The following is a 26,190-nucleotide window of genomic DNA, read 5'->3' on the forward strand; positions in this document are numbered from 1 at the left end:
ACAGCAGCTGCCCTTTCAACAACAAATCGTTCAAGAGCTATGGGTGACCCAAGGCCATTCCAGCAGATGCAAGTGGAAGAGTGGGGAATCAAACCCGGTTCTTCCAGACAAGAGTCCGCGCGCTTAACCACTACACTGTATCAAAAGGTTAATATCAAAAGACACTTCATATCAAAAGACACTGTCTTCTCCAGTATCTCATACATATACATGTTGCGTTTATTTACAAAACACTATATACAACACGAGATATCTTCCAAGCCTAGGATTCTCCTCTTCCCTGACATATTAAATACTTTAGGCAAGGTCCTCAACTTGAGGAAACAAAGCTCCCAGGAGCAAGTGCTGCCCTGCTGTAAACATGGTTGCCTCCCCTTGCAGGGTTAGATTCTGGATTAGAGGAGCCTACAGCAAGCAAGGCCTGTTGGTGCGAGTGAAGGATTTTGCTTTGATAGGCCAAGGCGCCTGAGCCACGGAGGCAGCCCTCCTCTCCCCGCCCCCCATCTCTTACAGTCAGTGCTGAGGGGTGTTCCCTTCCTTCCTCCTCCCCTCCGAGCCCCACAAATACCACTGGATGGTCCTGGCCTCACTGATGGATCTCCTGATGGCGTCTGGGTTTTTTGGGCCACTGGATGGGCTGGATGGGCCATTGGCTTGATCCAACATGGCTTTTCTTAATGTCTGTATGTCTGGGGCAGTGATGCTCTGTATTCTTGGTGCTTGGGAGGGGCAACAGTGGGAGGGATTCTAGTGTCCTGGCCCCACTGATGGACCTCTTGATGGCGCCTGGGTTTTTTGGCCACTGTGTGACACAGAGTGTTGGACTGGATGGTCCTTTGGCCTGATCCAACATGGCTTCTCTTATGTCTGTAAGTCTGGGGCAGTGATGCTCTGTTTTCTTGGTGCTTGGGAGGGGCAACAGTGGGAGGGCTTCTAGTGTCCTGGCCCCACTGATGGACCTCTTGATGGCGCCTGGTTTTTTTGCCCACTGTGTGACACAGAGTGTTGGACTGGATGGGCCATTGGCCTGATCCAAAATGGGCTCTCTTATGTTCCCACTCCTGCTCAAAGAAGGCACCTTAAGTGTCTTTCCAGGCAGGGTGGCTTCAGCTTCTTCGCAACCATTGCTTTCGATGCTCGACATGAAATGAGTTGGTGCTGCTGCAGATTTCGGAAAACGTGGAAATGAAGTGCGGCTGGGGGGGGGGCAGAGAAGAGGAAAGGCAGGAAACGAAGGCAAAACAGTGTTCTGGAGTGATGCTGCTTTCTGGCCAGAGAGGCACAGGGGGGCCCTGAGTGTTCAGTGGCGGGGAGGGTCCTTCCTGGGTCAGCTGAAGCCCCCCCTTTCTCCTTTGGAGGGACCACTGCAATGCCACAGAGGCCAAAGTGTCTGCTGCTCGGTCCAGGAGCCTGAGGCCGGTCCTCACGGGTTGAGGGAGAGTTTGGTTCAAGGTCGGCTGGGCTTGCCCCATCCCCTCTTCTCCTCTTCCCGGGCAGAACTCCAAAGCCAGGGCAGTGGGCATGTGCCCAGTGACTGCTTCGTGCCAAGGGACCCCTTAATCCTTGAAGCCCTGGATGCTGCACAGGATTCTCTTCTGGTGGCCAGGAAGGGACACACCCATCTGCTTCAAGTCCCTGCAGAGAAGCAAAGGGAGAAAGATTGAGGTGAAGGGAACAGGAAGGGAAGGGGAAGAGTGCAACAATGATGGACTTTAGATTTGTTTTGAAATAAAACTATTCCCACATTCCCCAGGCACTTTCTAGCCTTTAGGGACACTTGTACCAAAATACAACAGAGATCACAGAAGAGAACTTAGGCTTATGAACATATGAAGCTGCCTTATACTGAATCAGACCTTTGGTCCATCAAAGTCAGTATTGTCTTCTCAGACTGGCAGTGGCTCTCCAGGGTCTCAAGCTGAGGTTTTTCACACCTATTTGCCTGGACCCTTTTTAGTTGGAGATGCTGGGGATTGAACCTGGGACCTCTGCTTACCAAGCAGATGCTCTACCACTGAGCCACCGTCCCTCCTCAACTGGAATCTTTCTCAGATGTCACTTAAGAGTGGCTGTCTTACTAGGATGAGCCAGCAAGTGCGGCTGGAGAGAAATGTTCTACAGAGCTGGAAGGCGCACAGCAGAATTTTCAGAAAGCGGTCAAACAAGACAACTTGTATATACAACACGAGATATTCCTCCACCCCCCACAGCTTAGTCTGTGGCGTTCAAAATACAATGGGTGCATACTGGGGTCATTCCGTGGAAAAAGCGGTGCTGGGGCTCATTTGCATAACTCATTTGCATATGCCACACACCCCTGACATCACTGGAAGGTGGACTGAATTATACCAGCTCAGCACCTACTTTAAAATGCTTCTTGAATTAGATTTGTCATACAAAAACCTTACTCCCATGAGACTTAAAATTACTTTCTCCTATGTGGCCCCAGTGGCATGAGGAAGATTTCCATCGGTCTGCTTGATAGGTTTTGGTTATTTTCCCCATTTTCGCGGGGGAAAATATTAGAAAGTTTGTCCAATCTTAAGAGTTCAGCAAAATTCTCACAGGGGGTTTGAACAATGAGGCCCAGAAGCAAGTATGAGGGGGGTGGGATAAGAAAGAAAGAGCACAATAAAATTTAGAGCAGGGGTGTCAAACATCAGGCCGCTGGAGGGCTTCTATCAGGCCCCCGAGCAACTGGCTGTCATCTGCTTCCTTCTTCCTCTCCCTTGCTTCCTTCTGCATCACAACTTGCTTTGCCAGGCTTGCTCAATCACACAGGAGTTACAGAGTGAAGCCTCTATTTTCTCGATCGGCTGAGGCTCCTCGCTTGGGGAGAAAGGGGGGGGGGAGGAGAGCTTGCTTTGCCAGGCTCTCAATTGCACAGCAGAGCTACTGAGCCAAGCATCTCTTCCTTCTATTGGCTGAGGCTCTTTTCCCTCCTGGTCCCCTGGAGAAGGAAGGAAAGAGCCAGAGCTTCCTTTGCCCAGTTTCCTGGGCCCCATGGGAGAAATACAAATAAAGCACCCTTAAGACCAACAAGTGCTAATGTTTTAAGCATGTTCTAAGTTTATTTATTTATTTTTTTAAAAAAATCTTTAATTGCATTTGTTTGTGTCTGCTACCTAATCTTCGATAGGTACACCCATGGCCCGGCCCAACATGGCTTAGCCCGACAAAATCTCATTTATGTCAGATCTGGCCCTCATAACAAATGAGTTTGATGCCCCTGATTTAGAGGTTTCTGAGCTCCGCTTCTGTGAACTCCTGCCCAAAATGAGGCCTGCTTGCTGCGATGAGCAAGCAAGTCTGGCTGGATTGCAGAGTTGGATGGTGTGCACTGGAATTTTCGGAAAGCTGTCAAACAAGACAATTGGCATCATCTGCATATCACAATGCAGCAGTTTAGCCTTCAGAGTTCAAAACACACATTTTGGTCTTAGCTCAGGAAGGATGACCCCAGAGCACAATAATTTATACAGCAGCTCACAACTTTAATACCAGTAGCTCACAAAATAGATTTTTTGCTCACAAGACTGCTGCTTAGAGGGAACATTGCCAGGAAGCTATGCAGGGCCAGTCCTGGTTAATACTTGGACAGGAGACCACCACGGAATACCTTGGTGACATGGAGGCAGTCAATGGCAAACCACCTTTGAAACGTCTCTTCCCTTGAAAACCCTACAGGGTCGTCTAAGTCAGTTTAAACACACATGGGTAAGTGTAAATGGGGATATGAACAGGGCTTTTTTAGAGCAGGAATGCACAGGAACGCAGCTCTGGCTGGCTTGGCATTGGGGGTGTGGCCTAATATGCAAATAAGTTCCTGCTGGGCTTTCCCTGGGGGGATCCCTGTGAAAAATGGCGATGTCAGGGGTGTGGCCTAATATGCAAATGAGTTCCTGCTGGGCTTTTCCCGCAAAAAGCATTGTGTGAAACAATGGTGAAGTCAGGGGGTGTGGCCTAAAATGCAAAGGAGCTCCTGCTAGGCTTTTTTTTTTCTGAAAAAGAAAATAGCCCTGGATATAAATGTTTTTGATTTTCCTGATGCGGTGGATCTTCAGCTGCTTGCTCAATGAGAATGCGAAGTGGAAAGGATGGGGAAAGGGAGGCTACGGAAGGGGCTATACCCGAAGAAGCGAGCACTGACTCACAAAAACTCCTACCCACCCACCAATTTTGTTAAAGGTGCTACCGGACTCTTTTCTACCACTGCAGACAAACACACCTACTCATCCTGAATTACAAGGCATTTCCAGGGCGTTCATCTCAAAAAACGACGTGGCTGAGCTGGAAAACTCGCAGACGGGTGTGCCGAGCCGCCTTCCTTCCAATTAAAGGCAGAAGCAGGTGGGGCTCTTTGGTTTTACAAAGGTAATGGAGGAGAGAAGGAGATCTGCTGTAGGTTCCATAGGGGATAGCGAGCTTTCCCCCTTTCTCGGAACAGTGAGTTCATTAGTCAATGAGAAGGTCGGTAGATTTAGAACAGACAAGAGAATACATCTTCACGTTTACGGAATCTGCTGCTACGCATTTAGGAAACCTTAGGAGGGGACCTAAAATCGTATAGGTGAGGCCTACCAGGATCCCTTAGCATTGATGGCTGGAATGTGCTGTCTTTGTGTTAGAGGCACGGAGAGGCAGAGTCATAGAATCATAGAGTTGGAAGGGACCTCCAGGGTCACCTAGTCCTGCAAAAATTCCCTGCACAATGCAGGAAACTCACAAACACCTCCCCCTAAATTCACAGGATCTTCATTGGTGGCCATCGAGCCTCTGTTTAAAAACCTCCAAGGAAGGAGAGCCCACCACCTCCCGAGGAAGCCTGTTCCACTGAGGAACCGCTCTAACGGTCAGGAAGTTCTTCCTAATGTTGAGCCGGAAACTCTTTTGATTTAATTTCGACCCGCTGGTTCTGGTCCTACCTTCTGGGGCTACAGAAAACAATTCCACACCATCCTCTATATGACAGCCCTTCAAGTACTTAAAGACAGTGATCATATCATCTCTCAGCCGCCTCCCCTCCAGGCTAAACATGCCCAGCTCCTTCAACCTTTCCTCATAGGACTTGGTCTCCAGACCCTTCACCATCTTCATCACCCTCCTCTGGATCCGCTCCGGCTTGTCTATATCCTTCTTAAAATGTGGTGCTCAAAACTGAACACAATATTACAGGTGTTCTCCAGAGTCCCTCTGAAAACCAGGGAGTAGAGGGCAAAAAGAGGGGTAGGGGTGAGCTTACATTGTGAGCTCTATTCCAGTGAGAGACATCAGTTAATATTTCCATTACTCTCTAAATTTAAACCTCTGGATAATTATCAGAAATCTGCAGATGATGTGCTTCTGAAATTCTTATTGGGAGATACTAAGAAGTCTGTAACTCAGGCAGTAGCAAAATATTGTTTTCTAGCCATAAAAAAGCAGAGATGGTTAATAATGCCATTTTAAAGGTTTAACATTGGTGGAATTTGAATATGAGAATGCTTTTATGTAGTCAGAAATTGTGGTCTATGGCTATGAGATTTTGTATACTGTCATTGCTGGTCAGTTGACCGTAATAAATTGGAAATTGGTATTGCCTTAGGGCCCCGTCTGGCAGAATCACAGAATAATAGAGTTGGAAGGCACATCTTCTGGAAGTCATAGAATCATTGGAAGGGACCTCCAGAAACATCTAGTCCAACCCCCTTCACAATGCAGGATATCAGTCAAGTCAGTCACTACAGGACACAGCAATGTAGTACCATGAGCAGTGTTCCCTCTAAGCTGAGTTAGTGTGAGCTAGCTCACAATATTTTAGCCTCCAGCTCGTACGTTTTTGTCTCAGCTCAGGAAAAATAGCCCTAGAGCAAACTAATCTATGCAGTGGCTCACAACTTTAATGCCAGTAGCTCACAAAGTAGAATTTTTGCTCACAAGAGGCAACAGCTTAGAGGGAACATTGACTACGAGACCTTTGATCTACGTGGGGCTCTGAAGTCTTTTAGCATGCCTTATTGTACTCAAGTCATGTTTGGTCCCTAGGCAGCTCTGCTCTGCAGCGTCTCCAAATTGTCTCGATGGGGAGCAGTGTGTTCTCTCCTTCCTCCTCAACAGGAGCAGTAACAACTGCAGGATGGCTCAGGAGTTTGCTTTTCTGCTGTCCCTCTGCTTTCCATGTCAGCTTGACGCTGAACAATTCAACAGGCGAGGCTTCTCGCTCCCAATCGTCCCTGAAATCAGGAAACACTTCACATCTTATGACTTCTTGTGGCTCCTGCTCAAGGCGAGAAAGCAGGCCCAGGAAGGAGGATGACGGCGGGGACAGTGTTTTAGTGCCGACCAGGCCTGTAGCTATGAGGGGGGCCTGTGGGGTCCCTGCTCCATTTTCTGTTGGGTGCCCCAACTCAGGTGCTCACGACCTTCCCTCCCGTTGCCACCGCCGTGGGGGTGAAAGCTGAGAGGCTGGGGGCCACCCCCTCCCCCCCATGATTTAAATTGTACAGGAGGGGGGCTCTGGAGCAGCTGCTGCCCCTCCCATGCCATTTAAAGGGCAGTCAAACGGTGGTGGGGAAGATAAGGCAAGGCACCCTGTTAGTTCGTTTGTTCATTCGATTATAATACGGTCAACGACCAGCACAAATCAGAATTTTTTTTTTTACAAAAGCTAAAGAAGAAGATGAAGATATTGGATTTATATCCCGCCCTCCACTCTGAAGAGTCTCAGAGCGGCTCACAATCTCCTTTCCCTTCCTCCCCCACAACAGACACCCTGTGAGGTGGGTGGGGCTGGGGAGGGCTCTCACAGCAGCTGCCCTTTCAAGGACAACCTCTGCCAGAGCTATGGCTGACCCAAAGCCATTCTAGCAGATGCAAATGGAGGAGTGGAGAATCAAACCCGATTCTCCCAGATAAGAGTCCGCACACTTTAACCACTACACCAAACTGGCTCCAAACAAAGCTAAAGCACAAAATATTCAAATATCACATAAGATAACAGTAGGAAATAGGGTATATAAAACAGCAATTGAAATTTGGCTTCAGAACATAATATATCTTTGCGAACTTTACATGCAATCAAAAAGAGCCTTGCACGAGGGCCTGTAATCTGTGGGTTCACCCCCCTTAGAAACTTCCAAGTGACGTCAGCATTAGAAAGACTGAGGCAGTGGCAGCCAGGGGAGGGAAGCCTCTAAGTGGCCCCTCGGCCTTTTTACATGCCCCCTCAACTTTTAAAATTCTGGCTATGAGGCTATGGGCCTGGTGCCAACAAGTGTTAGTTAGTTGATTTGATTTGTATCCCGCTCTCCCCGCCGAAGCAGGCTCAAGGCGGCTCACAGTATGCAATAAAACCACAGTAAATGATTAAATTAAGCATTAATTAAACAGTTAAAACAATTTAAAACAATCCGGTGCTAATTACCATTTAGATTACAGACGGCGTTCAGTATTCTTTGGCAGCCCATAAAGCTAATATATTGGCGGTTTCAGTTAAAGACTAACTGAAATAATGTTGTCTTGCAGGCCTTGTTGAACTGGGCAAAGTCTCACAAGGCTCTGTCCTCTGGCAGTTGGTTCCATAAACGGGGGACAGTGGAACTTGAATAGGGGCAGAGCAAGGGGTAGGCTGGGGTCTTGGGAGCTGAAGAGGTATGTCAGTTTGGGAGGCAGGACGGGAGGTTTTTAGGATCCCTTTGCTGATCCTGTGACTTCAATTGTTCTTGAACAGCCCTGCAGAATTCCAGAATGCAGTCCCCCTTTCTGCCACCATTTCTATCCCCCCAAAACCTAGACCTCCGGGTCGCGGTGCCCACACTTACTCGGCAGTGAGCTCCAGGATGGATTCCATGGTGTTCAGGCCGGCTGTGCGGAAGTTGATGATGTACCGTTTCATGCGGATGGATTCCAGCCACTCGGGGATGGACCGGTAGGGGATTCCGTCAGAGCCGCTACAGCTGGGCAGCCGGAGTGTCACCCTAGGGATCCGGAGAAGCGCTTTTAGGTCCAGCGTGGGCAAGTTAAAAATCACAGCCTGGGAGATGATAGTGGCTTGGAGAATCCATTTAAAGTTAAAGTTGCTTTCTTTCCACCTCCACTTCCCTCACCTATTTTCACTTAGTACCTGACCCTTTTAAGTGGAGAATCTGGAGACTGGACCCATGAAACAGACTTTTACTGAGTTCTATCCAGGCCTCGGATTCAGCGGGAGCTCACAGGAGCACAGCTCCTGAACCTTTCTGAGAGTTCCACTTCCTCCTTTCCACCTTGTCCACTGAATAGTAGGTACAGCTGCATAACAATCCTGGATGAGCTCCACCACCTATTTTTCTACAAAACGACCCCTGGCAATACCAGACTATATGGCACAATCTGTATTAATAACGCAAAACAGAGAGTATAAAATTTTGCACACATTTTCAGGCTGGAGAATTTAGCTTTGCTTGGAGCAGATTTTTTTTTTTAAAGTGCACAGAGTACCACCCACAGAGCATTGCCCCACACACTCACCTAGGGTCAAAGTCTGCCACAGCCCGAAGCAAATGGGGGCTGGAGGTGAAGTGCTCCAGCTGAGCATGGATCTCCCGGAAACGGGGCCGCCGCGTCCGATTGTACGACCAGCACAGTTTCATGAGCTCGTAAACGATGGAAGGGCAGTCCACGGGCGGGGGCAGTCGGTACCCATCCTCTATGCTCTTCATCACCTGCCCAGGTAAAAGATGAGTTATTGCTGAGCAGAGGAAGCATTTAGCAAGAGGAGTTAGAGAGGCCAAGTGAGGGTGATTAATTGAATGATTAAGTGAGAATGATTAAAGGGTTGGGACACTTTCCCTATGAAGAAAGACTCAAACGCTTGGGGCTCTTTAGCTTGGAGAAACATTGACTGTGGGGTGACATGATAGATGTTTACAAGATTATGCATGGGGTAGAGAAGGCAGAGAAAGAAGTACTTTTCTCCCTTTCTCACAATACGAGAACTCATGGACACTCAATGAAATTGATAAGCAGTTGGGTTAGAACGGATAAACGGAAGTACTTCTTCACCCGAAGGGTGATTAACACATGGAATTCATTGCCACAGGAGGTAGTGGCAGCTACAAGCATAGACAGCTTCAAAAGGGGATTGGATAAACATATGGAGCAGAGGTCCATCAGTGGTTATTAGCCACAGTGTATTGTTGGAACTCTCTGTCTGGGGCAGTGATGCTCTGCATTCTTGGTGCTTGGGGGGCACAGTGGGAGGGTTTCTAATGTCCTAGACCCACTGATGGACCTCCTGATGACACCTGGATTTTTTTTGGCCACTGTGTGACACGGAGCATTGGACTGGATGGGCCATTGGCCTGATCCAACATGGCTTCTCTTATGTTCTTAGGGTGTGGTTTACTTTCTCATGAGCATTTTGTCCAAATCCAGAGATGCCCTTGCAATGCAATAAGTCTACAGCATACAAGAAGAATGCAGGTAGATAATGGGGGATCTCTGGATATGCTGTTAGTCGTGGTCATTCCATAAAGGAAAGAGGTCGAAACTGGCACTAGGAGAATGGGCACTTTATCCTGCAGGGACCTTGAAGCACCCGTTGGGCTGCTTCTGCTTCAGCTCTGCTTGCTCAAAAGGTGGAGCTCTGCCTTTGCCCTCATACCTCCTGATTACTCATGTTCCCCCCTATGGCTTCAGGGGGGTACCCATGTTGCTCTCCAGTAGAAGAGGAAGATTTTAGTTGAGGAGCACCTTAGCATTCAGACGCAAGGAGTGGGAATCCACCAACCCCATGAAAAAACTTGCACAGATACAAACTGATAATACCTGATAAAGAGGGCTTTGACTCTTGAGCTTATGCTAAGGATGGGCACAAACTCTTGAAAGCTTATGCTAGGGACGGGCCCGAAACCTGAAAATTCTGATTCGGGATTCAAGGTGTGCCCAAACTGAACCTTGAACTGAGCAAAAAGTGCCTGAACCAGCTGGTGTGTGGATTGCTCAGGGGAGCGAGAGGGATTACTGAAACGGCTTGCATCCATTTCAGGCTAACCGTGGGGCTGGTGCCCCTGTCAGCAGTTAGGTTGAAATAGATGCAAGCCATTTCAGGGATAACTTTTGCTCCCCCCCACCTTATGTCACAGTAACCTCTGAAAAACCATGTGGAGGGTTGTAGGGAGGGGATTGCATGAACCTCGGTTCGCGAACCATAACCCAGGCAGTTTTACCACCGAATTTAGGGTCGAGGGCAGGTTTGTGCCCATCCCTAGCTTATACCCCATATATCTTATGGGTCTTGAAGGTGCTACTGGACTCAAGTCTTGTTCCCCATATGGTCCATTACCATATGAAAATACCTCCCATGAGACAATGTCTGAACTGTAAACCTCTGCCCCCTTACCTCCTGATTACTCATGTCCCCATACGGTTTGTCGCCATACGAAAACACCTCCCATGTGACGATACCAAAACTCCACACATCACTGGCCGAGGTGAAGATGCGATGAGCTATGGCCTCCGGGGCTGTCCACCGAATGGGGATCTTGCCGCCCTGTTGAAAGAGAGCTTGCAGTTGAAATGGGGGCAACTGACTAGGCCTTGTCCTGACCTGGATAAAAGCCCAGGCTAGTCCAATCTCGGAAGCTAAGCAGGGTTGGCCCTGGTTAGTATTTGGATGGGAGACCACCAAGGAAGTCCATGTTGAGATGCAAAGGCAGGCAATGGCGAATCACCTCTCTAGGGGTTGCCATAAGTTGGCTGCAAGTTGACAGCAACCCCCCTAAACAAGCAAACAAACGTCAGCCTTTAATCTAGGAGAGATACCACTTGGTACTGCAATGTCCTTTGCTTCTACATTCACTGGCAAAATAACTGTCAAGGCCAAAGAGGTTCTGGTGTGTTGTAAGCAACACACTTACCCTGTATTCTTGGTGTTTGTGGGGTGGGGGGACAGTGGGAGGGCTTCTAGTGCTCTGGCCCCACTGATGGACCTCCTGATGGCACTTAGGTTTTTTGGCCACTGTGTGACACAGAGTGTTGGACTATATGGGCCATTGGCCTGATCCAACATGGCTTCTCTTATGTTCTCTTAAGCAGAGGAAGCTCAGGTGTGCTGGTTTTCAAGGAGATGAGATTTAAATGGGGACAACCACCTCCGGATAGCACCTTTTTGGTTAGGGCATGGCGTTGTGGCAGAACATCTGCTTTGCATGCAGAGAGTCCCAAGTTCAAACCCTGGCATCTCCAGTTCAAAGGACCAGGGGAAAGGTGAAAGACCTCTGCCTGAGACCCTGGAGAGCTGCTTCCAGTTAGAGTAGGCAATACTGACCTAGATGGACCAATGGTCTGACTCAGGTGGAATTCTAGCAGGAGCACCTTTGCATATTAGGCCACACACCCCTGATGTAGCCAATCCTCCAAGAGCTTACAAAAAGGAGCCTTGTAAGCTCTTGGAGGATTGGCTACATCAGGGGTGTGTGGCCTAATATGCAAAGGTGCTCCTGCTAGAATTCCACCCCTGGTTCTGACCAAGTATAAGGCTAACTTTGTGCACATGTGTTCAAGCATATAAGGTCATGAACCGACTGGGATGGATGCTGGCTGACTTTTTGGGAGTAATAATCTCTTACTTTGCCAGAGGTGAAAAGAATTATTGACATTCGGGCTGTCGTCCTGCCTCCCCCTCCCGGGAGAAGTTTTGCAACGCTTAACGAAAGAAAGGGCGAAGAAGAAATGCATAAATGAATGAAGAAACCAGGCAGCACTTCAAAGTTTAACATAAAGGTTGGGTTGCAAGCTGGGAGTCTGAGAGGGAGCAAGACGGATGGCTGAACAGGGGGTTGATTCTCTGGTATGCACATCTGTTATACAAATTGTGAAAATGAGGGGAAAGCAGAGCCCCCTTAGAAGGGGTCCGATGGGACAGATGTTCAGTCTCCTGTATATGAAATATGATCTCCACAAGGGTCAACGGACTGATCTCCTGTTCTGTCCTCCTTCATACCAGAAGACTGATCCGCTTCCTTGCTCCAGGGAATTTAGGTCTCCTCAGCGATGTTGCTGAGTGTGAAATTACAGGACTGCTTTTCTGTAATGCTTCAGTCATCCTGAAGTTCTGGAATCCTCCGTTTGTGCCCCCTTTTACCTTGAGATGCATATACAGCACCACTTCCCCTTTCGCAAGCAACCCCCTCCACTAACTCCGTTCCAAATCATGCCATCCTTGTACCTTCAGGGCAGATTTCAAAAAATAATGACGGACCAGCATCTTTGTTCCTGTGGTAGCAATCAGATAGAAGGTATTGTTCATTGTATCCTATCTTTGTCCATTTTATGGGCCCATCCGAAATAAACGGCTGAATCAACTTCTCGCAACGTTTAAATCAGAAGAGGAACGTATTAACTTTTTATTGGCTGATGCCATTCCAGATGTTACCCTTAAGGCGGCTACTTTCATTTTTTTTCAGCAATAAAAATAAGGAAGAAGATAATCACAGCCACCCATACAAAAATTCTGGCCAAGTTATAGCCTCATTCTGTCACATTGTTTTATTGTATATGTTCTAAATCTTGTTCACAGTACTGTATTTTGCTATGTATTTTTTATGTTTTAATTTTAATTTTTTATGGCTAGAAGTAAACTGTATACTTTGTGTGTGTGTGTGCGGGGGGGGGGAGGTTGCTGGGTTGTTATGCCCTATCCTATTAGGGTTTGTAGAATCTTTCGGGCTCAAGTGCCGTGTTCTACTGGAGAAAGTTTTCCTTCCAGACGTTTCGTTCTCAGCTGCGGAGAACATCCTCAGTGGCGTTGCAGCCGGAGCACGCGCTCTGACCTTCTTGGCTGCTGTGCATTGAGTGGGGCCAGGGCTGCTGGAGAGCTGCTATTTCTAGGCTGGAGGGGGTGTGGTGAAAGGGCAATTGGTTTGTGGATGTGCCCATTGTTTGGTGGGGCTTCCTGGAAGGAAGTCTACATTGGCACTACCCAACGCAGTATCAACACCCGTCTCACCGAACACAAGAGACACTGTCGCTTGTTTCAGCCAGAAAAATCAGCTGTAGCTGAACATGCGCTTCAAGAAGGAGACCATGTCATCCACTTTGAAAGAACTGAAGTCCTTTCTATGCTCTCACATTATCATACCCACCTGAACAGAGAAGCTATTGAGATTTACAAACACCAGCACAATTTTAACAGAAAGGAAGAAGGCATTTTCATCCACCAATCTTGGTACCCAGCTCTGCAAAACATCCTACAGTCTATAAATTGCAGAAAGTCACAGAACAACCAGTACATTCCACAGAACAATCAGCACAGTCAACAACCATCTTCCTTATCTTCACACCCCTTCCAACCCTCCCAGCAATTAACACAGAACAATGGTCACATTCAACAGCCAGTTTCCTTATCACTACCCTTCCAGGAAGCCCCACCAAACAATGGGCACATCCACAAACCAATTGCCCTTTCACCACACCCCCTCCAGCCTAGAAATAGCAGCTCTCCAGCAGCCCTGGACCCAATCAATGCACAGCAGCCAAGAAGGTTGGAGCACCTGCTCCGGCTGCAACGTCACTGAGGATGTTCTCCGCAGCCGAGAACGAAACATCTGGAAGGAAAACTTTCTCCAGTAGAACACGGCACTTGAGCCCAAAAGATTCTACAAACCCTAATGATGTTACCAGCCGTGAAAACCTGAAACCCTATCCTATTGTTAGAATTTCTGTGCTGTGACTGAGCCGCCCTGAGCCTGCCTCAGTGGGGTAGGGGGGGATATAAATCAAATAAAATGAAAATGAAATCGCTACATAAAATACTTTGACTAACTCCCTGCCCCACTCAGTTCCTTCCCACGTTACCTTTGTTTCGTATGTGCCTTCCACGTCATTTTCCAAGATTCGGGAAAGGCCAAAATCGGATACTTTGCACTGAAGGTTATGAGATATCAGAATGTTACGGGCTGCCAGGTCTCGGTGGACGTAGTTGCGATCTGACAAGTAGGTCATCCCCGCGGCGATGCCCTGTAGCATGGTGACTAATTGCACTGCGCTGAACTTGTCCATGTTCTCCTGAGAAAGACAAGGAAAGGCACACGAGTGGCTCAAGATGAGTCTGCTTCCACTACTGGGCTTCCGAGCTGTTGTCAATCAGAACTGAGAACGTGTAGGCCAACTTATAGAGGTGGCTGAAGGGTCTCGCATCTGAGCTAAATTGCGGCCTGCGAGATCCTGATGTGTTCCTGTTTGAAAGGTAAAGGCAGTCCTCTGTGCAAGCACCAAGTCATTACCGACCCATGGGGTGACATCACATCATGACGTTTTCTTGGCAGACTTTTTACGGGCTGGTTTGCCATTGCCTTCACCTTCCATACTTTCCCCCCAGCATGCTGGGTACTCATTTTATTGACCTCGGAAGGATGGAAGGCAGAGTCAACTTTGAGTTGGCTACCTGAATCAGCTTCTACCGGGATCGAACTCAGGGCATGAGTGGAGCTTGGACTGCAGTACTGCAGCTTACTACTCCATGCCACAGAGCTCTTTGTGTTCCTGTTTAGTCCTAACTAAACTGCAAAAAGCAGGGGATATAATCCCATTCAGAGGGGGTTGCCATCCACAGCCGATGAGTCACAATTTGTGCGTTTGTAACTGATGGGGTGGAATTCTAGCAGGAGTTCCTTTGCATATTAGGTCACACACACCCTGATGTAGCCAATCCTCCAAGAGCTTACAAAAAGGAGCCTTGTTAGCTCTTGGAGGATTGACTACATCAGGGGTGTGTGGCCTAATATGCAAAGGAGCTCTTGCTAGAATTCCACTCCTGGTGACTGAAGAGATTCACTCCTCCCAGCCCCAATAGTAGACAAAATGCAGTTTCCTTCCCTCTCTATTTCTCACTTCAATGGTTAGATCCGTGCACAGGCTGTTCTATTTCAGGCTGCAGCTGGGGGATTACATTAAAAAAAAATTCCCTGCACAGGATAAAACAGTTGCTAAGAGGAAGAGATCTAGTCTAATCCTTTCCCCCAAAACATACTAGTTTTCTAGGCAGAGGGAACGGTGTCATATGGAGGGGCTTTCGGTCACGTGCTTTGCCCTCAAGCAGTCTGAAGCAGTGCAGGCGAGACACTCATTTAAGTGCCTCGGTGACTAACAGGAACTGGCAAATCCCTGTGCCAAAGAGAAATGCAATTCCCCCTCACCCGTAAGAAAGTGTCGAGAGCTCCGTTCTCCATGTACTCAGTGATAATCATCATGGGGTTCCCTGGTAAAAAGAAGAAGAAAAATCAGCGCCTCCCTTTTGGCCCCCCTTACCTCTGCTCCCGTGACTTTGACAGCAGCCAGGATTCCATCTCGATTGAGATCATGTGTTCATTTTCACTTTATGAAGTTACAAGGCTGCCTTATATGGAGTTAACGTCAAACAGTGCCGGGACCACGGAGGTTAACAATCAGGAAATGACAGAAAAGATACTCTCTGTGTTATCAAAATATAATTACAATACTTCCCATTCACAACATAGTATTACAATGGAAATTTCAGTAACACGTTCAGTGACATTTCAGTAAATTTTGTTACTGAAATTTCCATTGTAATACCATGTTGTGAATGGAAAGTGTTGTAATTATATTTTGATATTGTTTTGTAATGGAGAGTATCTTTTCTGTCATTATATGGAGTTAAATCATTGGCCTTTCCTTCCTTCCTTCCTTCCTTCCTTCCTTCCTTCCTTCCTTCCTTCCTTCCTTCCTTCCTTCCTTCCTTCCTTCCTTCCTTCCTTCTCTGCCTTTCCTTCCTTCCCCACCCCCCTGATGTAGCCAATCCTCCTGGAGCTTACAGTAGGCCCTGCACTGAGAGCCCTGTAAGCTCTCGGAGGATTGGCTACATCAAGGGGGTGTGATCTAATAGGCAAAGACGTTCCTGCTACAAAAAAAAAGCCCTGGGCCCGTCTATTCTGCTTTATCTACTGTATCGGAAAGGCTGGTGGCTCTCCCAAGGCCAAAAGCATGGCTCTAGCAGGGAAGGGCTGTGGCTCAGTGGTAGAGTATCTGTTTGGCAGGCAGAAGGTCGCAGGTTCATCTGATGTTCATATCTTGTGGTTCTCAAACATCTAACATTTATTCTATGTAAGCAAGTTTGGCTGTTTAAGACCAACACAAAAGCTCATACCTTGAATAAAACTTTGGTCTTAAAGGTGCCGCTAGACTCAAACTTTGTTCACATAGTAACAAGCTTGATGATTAACCGCTTGCTATCCTATTGCCACAATATCTGCAGCCTCCCCCTCCCCGATGTGTGGGCCAGCCCTGGCTGCAAAGACCTCTTATTGCACCACTGCCAAATGAATGGAAGACCGGGTGCCTTGAAAAGCAATGTCCAGGCTCCTATCCTTCCAGCAGCCAATCACAGACTCCAGTCCCTCCTATTCCCCATCGAGGTTGCTGCCTAAGCCGGAATTTCGATCCTCGCTGCGCTCTTACGTTTTGTGACGACTCCCTCCAACCGCACGATGTTGAGGTGATTAAACTGGCCCATGATGGTCGCCTCGCGCAGGAAGTTCCACCATGTCGAGTCCGAGTAACTCGACTTCAGGGTCTTGATGGCCACGATGACACGTTCCTTCCCTGCTAAGCGCAGAGTCCCCCGATAGACTTCCCCGAACTCACCTGTGGAGCATGCAAAGGGAAAGTGGGTAGGTAATGGGAAAACAGCAAACAGAGGCCTTCCAAGATAGAAGAAGAAGAAGAAGAAAAAATGGATTTATATCCTGCCCTCCACTCTGAATCTCAGAGTCCCAGAGTGGCTCACAATCTCCTTTATCTTCCTTCCCTGTAACAAACACCCTGCGAGGTAGGTGGGCCTGAGAGAGCTCTGACAGAAGCTGCCCTTTCAAGGACAGTTCTGCGAGAGCTATGGCTGACCCAAGGCCATTCCAGCAGCTGCAAGTGGAGGAGTGGGAAATCAAATCCAGTTCTCCCAGATAAGAGTCTGCACACTTAACCACTACACCAAACCGATAGAAGCGGCAAGATCTGAAAATACTCCCCACCTTCGCCGATAATGGTCTCAATGTTGACAAGAGATGGGTCCAACTCCTTTGTGAATTCTAAGACTCCCCGGCTGGGATCCTCGTAGGGCTGAAGATCTACATAAGGTTTCAACCAGATCTCATCTGTCAAGAAAAAAAGGAATGATTTTCCTGCAAAGATCCCAAGAGGAAGCAAAAGATCAAAACGGATGAGCATTTCCAGCAGTCCAGTTTTAAGCCAGTTGACTGGGAAAGTAATCACATGGGGGTAAATTAACAGAATCTGTTTTCAAGCAGATATGTTAGCGATCACAGTCTGAGAAATATGTGAAACGGTGAAGAGCTCCAGGAGGATCTCAACAAATTGGATGAGTGGGCAACAATTTGGCAGGTGAAGTTCCATGTCGGTAAGGGTAGGGTGATGCATTTTGGTACAAAAACCCCAGCTTCAAGCATAGGCTAATGGGGTCTGAACTTGCTAAGACAGAGGGGGAAAAAAATCTTGGGGTCATAGTAGATAGGCCAATGGAAGTTAATTAATAACTATTATCATATTTGCAGTAGCCAGAAGATCTGAAGATTGTCTGCAGCCTGAAACTCTAGCTCTTTTTGTGGTGAGCTAGAGCTCATTTTCCGAAGCAGCCATTTCCCCCAGGGGAACTGATCTCTGTAGTATGGAGATCGGCTGTTATTCCTGGAGATCTGAGGCCTCTCCTGGAGGCTGGCTACCCTACTAAAATGGTTGGCAGACAACTTAATCCACAACACGTCATGGAGACCTAAGTCTGGCCCACCCTCTCTTCAGTGGCTCTGCCTTTCTGGATCTCGAAAGCTCACCTCTGTCGTAGCCAGAGTGCTCGTGACTTGGCCGTGCACGGTGATGATAAGTGCGCCTGAAAGGGACAAGAAAACATCAGGATGGAGATGGAAATTATCCGAGAGGGCAGACAGAAGGCTGCAGGGACCGCTGACGGCCATCCTGAGCCACGGCAGCTCTGCCGCCACCCTCCTCCCGTGAGATCCGCTGTCTCTACCTTCGCCGGCAGACGATGAACCCTGCAACCAGACCGACAAACAGCAGGATTCCAAAGATAATGGAGACAATCACTCCTCCAGAAGGCACCCCGGTGTCTGCAAGCGCAAGAGATAGATGGTTGATGTCATTACAGGAACGCAGCTCCCGAGCCAGCGTTTGCCACCTCAGAGATTCGCCATCTTTAGACTGCTTTAAGAATTCGAAACGACCCTGAGCTGTAAAAGCCCATTTACTTAATGCAGTGATCCCCAATAAGAACGTAATCAGTGCCAGGGCTTTTTTTCTAGGGGAATGTAGCAGAACAGAATTGCGAACCTCTTTGTGGAAACAAAATTCTTTTAAAAATGTTCATGAGGGGCGCCCGTGTTTCTTTTTCATTTCCCTCTTGAGAGTTCCAGCACCTCTTTTTCTAGAAAAAACCCCCCCACGAGAAGAGCCTGCTGGATCAGACCAGTGGTCTATCTAGCGCAGCACCCTGTCTCACACGGTGGCCAACCAGTTCCTCTGGATGTCATTAAATATGGGACATTCTACAATCACATGTTCAGTGGTTTCAATTTCATCTTGCGAACATCTGCATATTCTATCGGCGTATGGTGCTTTTTTGTATCTGCCCTCCAAAACTGCCAAGGGAAGGGCATTCATTCTTGCCAAAGTGAAAACTCTCCTGAGCTTTGGCACTATCAAGAGCTAAAAAACCCCCTCCCTTTGGCAGTTGCAACAGGAGGGTAACGAGTCAAATATACCCTATGCACCTGACCTGGACAGTCCAGTATCTCATAAGAACATAAGAACATAAGAGAAGCCATGCTGGATCAGGCCAACGGCCCATCAAGTCCAACACTCTGTGTCACACAGTGGCAAAATTTTTTATATCAACTGGCTGTTTGGGGAAAATTAAATCTGGTATTTTCCAGGTTTCTTTCCCCCAGTCAGTGAAAATACCAGATTGTCCAGGTGAAGAAGAAGAAGACTGTAGATTTATATCCCACCCTTCTGTCTGAATCAGAGTCTCAGAGCAGCTCACAATCTCCTTTATCTTCTTCCCCCACAACAGACACCCTGTGAGGTGGGTGGGGCTGAGAAAGCTCTCCCAGCAGCTGCCCTTTCAAGGACAACCTCTGCCAGAGCTATGGCTGACCCAAGGCCATTCCAGCAGGTGCAAGTGGAGAAGTGGGGAACCAAACCCGGTTCTCCCAGATAAAAATCCACATACTTAACCAGTGTGCCAAACTGGTGAACACCAGACACCTGACAACCTTATCTTCAGCTCCCTGCAAGGGCCACCACACATGCATGCTGAATGTACTGAGTGGTCCCCACCTATACACAGGGCTATTTTTGGGCAGGAACGCACAGGAATGCAGTTCCAGCTGGTTTGGTGTCAGGGGGTGTGGCCTAATATGCAAATGAGCTATTGCAGGGCTTTTGCTACAAAAAAGCCCTGCGTGAAACAATGGTGATGTCGGGGGTGTGGCCTAATATGCAAATGAGTCCCTGCTGGACTTTCTCCTATGAAAAATGCCCTACCTATATAGAACCCAATGCACAAAGACCCAATAACATGCAATCCTTGCAGCTCATTTTGTAGAGTACAGATTGTAGGCTATTGGGCCTCCGCGGGTTGGGCACTGTGCACAGAGGTGCTTGCATTTTATGCATCATGCATTGTAGTGAGCCGGGTCACAGGGCGAGGATAAAGCAAGCTCTGGACAAGCATCGTGCAGCTGTCCCTTTCATTTTAATACAGCACTGTGAGCATTTCAGCTCCATATCACCAGCAATTACCTTGGCTGTCCTCTTTCCCCACAATCTATCATCATTCAGTTAATCAATCCTCTAACATTTTGGTCTATAAGGTCATTTGAGAAGCGCGGAAGAAATGATGGAAACGGAGAGCTCAGAAGTGTACATCCAATGTTAGAAATGCTAAATTTGTCTGCAAAATGCTATCTTTAGTATTTCAGAGAGGATGGAACTGCTTGTCGGTGGGTGGTTTGGCCGGATCCCAACTGACAATCTTGAGAGCCATCTGGATCCTTCTTTTCAAGTATATTTTTCAATCTGAAACTCCATTCAGATCATTTTTAAAAAAAAAATTACAGGCATAGCCACTGGTTTCTTGTTCCCTTCCTGATCCTCAAAAGCCCTTGGCTGGGCATTTATTTTGCCTCATGCCAGGTTAGAAAGTGGGGTAGATCCTACCCCTAACTTACCACTCGACTGAGCATAAGAACATAAGAGAAGCCATGCTGGATCAGGCCAGTGGCCCATCCAGTCCAACACTCTGTGTCACACAGTGGCCAAAAAACCCAGGTGCCATCAGGAGGTCCATCAGTGGGGCCAGGACACTAGAAGCCCTCCCACTGTTACTGCCCCCCCCAAAGCACCAAGAATACAGAGCATCACTGCCCCAGACAGAGAATTCCAACAATATGCTGTGGCTAATAGCCACTGATGGACCTCTGCTCCATATGTTTACCCAATCTCCTCTTGAAGCTGTCTATGCTTGTAGCTGCCACCACCTCCTGTGGCAGTGAATTCCATGTGTTAATCACCCTTTGGGTGAAGAAGTACTTCCTTTTATCTGTTCTAATCCTACTGCTCAGCAATTTCATCGAATGCCCATGAGTTCTCGTATTGTGAGAAAGAGAGAAAAGTATTTCTTTCTCTGCCTTCTCTATCCCATACATAATCTTGTAAATCTCTATCATGTCACCCCGCAGTTGACGTTTCTCCAAGTTAAAGAGCCCCAAGTGTTTTAACCTTTCTTCATAGGGAAAGTGTTCCGACCCTTTAAGCCAAGTTTGTTAATTATTTAATTAAAATATTTATACTCCACCTTTCCTTTTGGCTCAAGTTGGGAGCCTTTCTCCAACCTAAGGGAACCCCTTAAGTTGGGAGAAGGCTACTTGGAGGATGGTTGAACCCCACCCTGCCTTGAATGGTGCTGGGGGTGGTGGAAAGTGCCATCAAGGTGCAGTTGTCTTATGGCAGGGGTGGCCAAACTTGCTACTTGTGAGAGCCACATTGAATAAATTTCAGATGTTTGAGAGCCGCAAGACATGAATGTCAGAGAACCAGTTTGGTGTAGTGGTTAAGGTGCTCCCAAAAAGCAACAACAACCAAAAGAGAGCTCTACGAGGACTTGCAAACAGTTGTTAGGACTTGCATCCAGTTGTCAGAGAGTCAGTTTGGTATAGTGGTTAAGTGTGCAGACACTTATCTGGGGGAACCATGTTTGATTCCCCACTCCTCCATTTACAGCTGCTGGAATGGCCTTGGGTTAGCCATAGCTCTCATAGGAGTTGTCCTTCAAAGGACAGCTTCTGTGAGAGCCCCACCCACCTCACAGGGTGTCTGTTGTGGGGGAAGGAGATAAAGGAGATTATAAGCCGCTCTGAGACTCTGAATCAGAGAGATGGGTGGGGTATAAATCTGCGGTCTTCGTCTTCTTCTTCAGATAAGGAAGGAAGGAAGGAAGGAAGGAAGGAAGGAAGGAAGGAAGGAAGGAAGGAAGGAAGGAAGGAAGGAAGGAAGGAAGGAAGGAAGGAAGGAAGGAAGGAAGGAAGGAAGGAAGGAAAATAGATGGTGGGGGAGAGAGAGGTTGACAGAAAGCGACTTTAAATGCATTCTCCAAGTCACTGGCTGGCTTGGCAAAGAGATCTGAAGACAGCAATACCTTCTCCAAGCTGACCGATGGGGTGTTGGGGGCTTTGAAAGCCAAACAATGTGTCTGAAAGAGTCCTATGCGGTTCCTGAGCCACACATTGGCCACCCCTGTCTTATGGGAACCCTACAGTGTCTTCAAGGCAAGGGATGTTCAGAGATGGTTTGCCACTTGCCTGCCTCTGCGTAGCAACCCTGGTATTCCTTGGTGGTCGCCCATCCAAATACTAACCAGGGCCATCCCTACTTAGCTTCCAGCATCTGATGAGATCAGGCTAGCCTGGGAGATCCAGGGGCAGTTACTCTGTTCTGCAGTAAGCATGCGAGATGTGGAGGGCAGATCTGCAACACCGAAAATTTCAACAGTCAACCAATACGGCGGTTGAACTCTCTCTAGAGGAAAGCATCTTGGCGGCAGTTTGGAAAGCCCTGGGGCGTGGGGTTGCCAATCTCCAGATGGAGGTTTAAATTAAAACGAATGTCAACGTGGATAAATGTAAAGTTCTGCATTTAGGTAGGAAAAAATCAATGCATAATTATAAAGAGACTTGTCTCAGGAGCTGTATGTGCAAAAAGCAACTAGGGCTAATCCAGCAGTGTGATGCTGTAACTTAAAAAAACAAATGTGATTTTGGGCTGTATCAACAGAAATATAGTCTCCAGATCATGTGATGGTATTGCTTTGCTCTGCTCTGGTCAGACCTCACCTAGAGTATTGTGTTCAGGTTTGGGCACCACAATTTAAGAAGGATATAGAGAAGATGGAATGTGTCCAGTGGAGGGCAATGAAGAGGGTGACGGGTGTGGAGATGGAGTCCTATGATGAAAGGAGCTTGATATGTTTAGCCTGGAGATGAAACAACTTGAGAGGTGATATAATAACTATCGTCAGGTACTTGAAGGGCTGTCATATAGAGGATGGGGTGGGGTTGTTTTCTGTTATCCCAGAAGGTCGGACCAGAACCAACGAGTTGAAATTAAAGCAAAAGTTTTTGGCTAAACATTATGAAGGACTTCCCAACAGTTAGAGCAGTTCCTCAGTGGAACTGGCTTCCTCGGGAGGTGGTGGGCTTTCCTTCTTTTGGAGGTTTTTAAGCAGAGGCAAGATGGCCATCTGACAGCAATGCTGATTCTGTGAACTCAGGCAGATCATGAGAAGGGAGGGCAGGAAGGGATGAGCCAGTGCCTAGTTCTTGTCACCCTTTCTTACACACCCAGGGAAATGCCAATCATCACTTTGGGATCTGGAAGAAATTTTCTCCAGGCCAATTTGACCATGGAGTTTGGAGGGCTTTTTTTTTTTGCCATCTTCTGGGCATGGAGAAGGGGTCTCTGGGTAGGTTATGTGTGTGGGGAGGTACTTGTGAATTTCCTGCATTGTGCAGGGGGTTGGACTAGGTGACCCTGGAGGTCCCTTCCAACTCTGTGATTCTATGATCTACCAGAATTACACCCGATTGTCAAGACTACAGAGAGGTGTTCCCTGGAAGAAAATGGCTGCTTTGGAGGGCAGACTCTCAAGTATAATCCTGCTGTGGTCCTCTAAACCCTCTCCCTCCCCAGGCATGCCCCCCCCCCAAAAAAAAAACCCTCCAGGAATCTCTCAACCTGAAGCTGGCAACCTTGGCCCCTGGCCCCACTGATGGTTATCCTGATGGCACCTGGGTTTTTTGGCCACTGTGTGACACAGAGTGTTAGACTGGATGGGCCATTGGCCTGATCCAACATGGCTTCTCTTATGTTCTTATGTGACACAGAGTGTGGGACTGGATGGGCCATTGGCCTGATCCAACAGGGCTTCTCTTATGTTCTTATGTGACACAGAGTGTTGGACTGGATGGGCCATTGGCCTGATCCAACAGGGCTTCTCTTATGCTCTTATGAGACACAGAGTGTTGGACTGGATGGGCCATTGGCCTGATCCAACATGGCTTCTCTTATGTTCTTATGTGACACAGAGTGTTGGACTGGATGGGCCACTGGCCTGATCCAACAGGGCTTCTCTTATGTTCTTATGTGACACAGAGTGTTGGACTGGATGGGCCATTGGCCTGATCCAACATGGCTTCTCTTATGTTCTTATGTGACACAGAGTGTTGGACTGGATGGGCCATTGGCCTGATCCAACAGGGCTTCTCTTATGTTCTTAACCCTCTACCCATGCCATTCTGTAAAACTTTCACATTAGTTTAATCTAGTTTGGTTGTAAGATCCAAAGAGCCCACACATCTGTTCCCTGTCGGCCCCTCCATCTGCAGCAGAGTGTGCATCTCGTCCAATTTTTTGGAAAACGGCTCGTCTGTTCTATCCAGATGGGATGTCGCACTTTCATTATTACAAAAAGGTCACTTGTAGGAGTCGCTCGCAGGGCTCGGGTGGCAGCTGTGGCTTGTGTGCTGTCATCCTGTGCAAGAACGGGCCGCTGAGCCCGCAGCAGCTGCCTTTGGAACTTCTTTCCCACCCCCTGCCCCCAGTTCTATTTGACTTTGTGTACTTGATAACAGGAACTGCAAATCTCTTCAGATCTGCTTCGCAGAAGGAAGATTAAGGCAATAGCTTCATATTCTGCTGCAGCAATGCGGGAGCTTCCTGCGCAAAATGTGAAGCCACATGTCCCTAAACATTTGTGCAAAGCACCAGGGAATTCTCATTGGCCTGTGGTTTCTCTGACACATCTAAAGGGCTGGCTCTACAGTGACATTAACTGAGACAGGTGAATTCGGGGGAGATCTGGAGACTGTCCACAGGGGGTTGTCAGCTCTGGGTAGGGAAATACCTGGAGGGCGGGATTTGGGGAGGGGAAGGACTTCAGTTTATTTTATTTATAATGCCATAGAGGCCACCCTCCAAAGCCACCATTTTCTTCAGGGGAACTGATCATGGTCATCTGGAGATCAACTGTAATACTGGGGAATCTCTAGGTGACACTTGGAGGCTGGCAACCCTATTGAGAAGTCCATTGGTCTATTAAGGTCAGCATTGTCTATTTCAGGGGTGGCCAAACTGTGGCTCTTCCACACATATTGTGTGGCTCTCAAAGCCCCCACTGCCTCATCAGCCAGCTTGAAGAAGGCAGTTGTCTCTTTAAACCACGTCTCCAAGTCAAGCCAGCCAGCAGCTTGGAGAACGCATTTAAAGTTAAAGTTGCTTTCTTTTCACCCCTCCCTCCCTCCCTCCTTCCTTCCTTCCTTCCTTCCTTCCTTCCTTCCTTCCTTCCTTCCTTCCTTCCTTCCTTCCTTCCTGTTCTCTAACATCTGATATTCATGACTTGCAGCTCTCAAACATCTGGCTCTTATGTTAAGCAAATTTGGTCACCTCTGGTCCATCCTGACTAGCAGCGATTCTCTAGGATCTCATTACTCGACCCTTTTAACAGGAGATGCAGGGGAACTGAACCTAAGACCTTCGGCATGCCAAGCAAAAGTGCTTTCACAATCCACCCCCCGTGTCACTCAATCTATCACCATTTCTTCTTCCAAAACTGTCTTTCTCTAAGCAAACCATTAATTGTGTGGTTGCTGCTAGGGGTTTATAAGAATCTGAAAAGCCTGGGAGTTTGTCATATGATTCAAAAATCCCATGACCTTCATTCGATACATGATTCAGTCAATATTATTTTATGTATTTATTTATTTTATTCAATTTTTAGCCCGCCCTTCCCAGAGGACAGGCTCAGAGTGGTTACATCATTAAAACAATCAACTATAAAAGATCAATTTATATATATATAAAATCTAAAACTACAGAGCCGGGTGGCCAAACTGTGACTCAGAAGCCACATGTGGCTCTTTCACACATATTGTATGGCTCTCGAAGCCTCCGCCATCCCATTGGCTATCTTGGAGAAGGCATTTATCTCTTTAAATCACTTCTCCAAGCCAAACCAGCTGATGGCTTAGAGAATGCATTTAAAGTTGCTTTCTTCCTGCCTCCCCTTCCCCCATCTATTTGCTCTCTTTCCTCCTTCCTTGCAGCTCTCAAACCACTGACATTCATGTCTTGTGGCTCTCACACATCTGACGTTTATTCTATGTGGCTCTTAAGTTAAGCAAGTTTGGCCACCCCTGCTACAGAGTGACAATAGAGACTAAAATGGCAGGTTCTGCATCACAAACATGGCCTATTGTCCAGGTCCAGCAGATCTTATAGCGCTGGGATGGAATGAAGGGGGGAGGCCGGTAACAAGCGACGTCCACTGCCTCAGCTGAAAGCCTGACGAAAGAGCTCTGTTTTACAGTCCCTGCGGAACTGCAGCAGATCCCGCTCCATATGACTGGGGCAGTTGTGGGATAATCATTTAGCTCTCGCTGTGGAAACAGCCATGCTCGGTTGCGTGAGGGGTGTGTGCGTCTGTATGTGTATTTATCATTAATACTTAGGAAGGAACGAGGGCAGAAAGTGGGATTTGAAGGCTTTTAACACAGAACATTAGAAATGCCCTCAGGCAAGGAAATGAAAAATTAAAGTATCTCTTCCCCTCAGTTGCTTTATCTCTCCGTAGGC

The 26,190-nt window shown here is 47.7% G+C and overlaps 1 protein-coding gene across 1 annotated transcript in view; it reads right to left on the reverse strand.

Moving 5' to 3' along the window:
- Positions 1-200: 200 nt before the first annotated feature.
- Positions 201-26,190, reverse strand: part of EPHA1 (EPH receptor A1) — a 162,155-nt gene continuing 136,165 nt past the window's right edge. The window contains exons 9-18 of the mRNA XM_060236943.1: positions 18,017-18,113; positions 17,820-17,875; positions 17,004-17,126; positions 16,435-16,620; positions 15,156-15,217; positions 13,816-14,025; positions 10,361-10,510; positions 8,488-8,681; positions 7,800-7,955; positions 201-1,635 (exon numbers count right to left, since the gene is read on the reverse strand). Coding sequence (XP_060092926.1) covers positions 1,557-1,635; positions 7,800-7,955; positions 8,488-8,681; positions 10,361-10,510; positions 13,816-14,025; positions 15,156-15,217; positions 16,435-16,620; positions 17,004-17,126; positions 17,820-17,875; positions 18,017-18,113 — 1,313 coding nt within the window. The 3' untranslated portion in view covers positions 201-1,556. The remainder of the gene's footprint in view (positions 1,636-7,799; positions 7,956-8,487; positions 8,682-10,360; positions 10,511-13,815; positions 14,026-15,155; positions 15,218-16,434; positions 16,621-17,003; positions 17,127-17,819; positions 17,876-18,016; positions 18,114-26,190) is intronic.

The sequence above is a fragment of the Heteronotia binoei genome, chromosome 4, assembly GCF_032191835.1.
Source record: "Heteronotia binoei isolate CCM8104 ecotype False Entrance Well chromosome 4, APGP_CSIRO_Hbin_v1, whole genome shotgun sequence".
Classification (NCBI taxonomy): domain Eukaryota; kingdom Metazoa; phylum Chordata; class Lepidosauria; order Squamata; family Gekkonidae; genus Heteronotia; species Heteronotia binoei.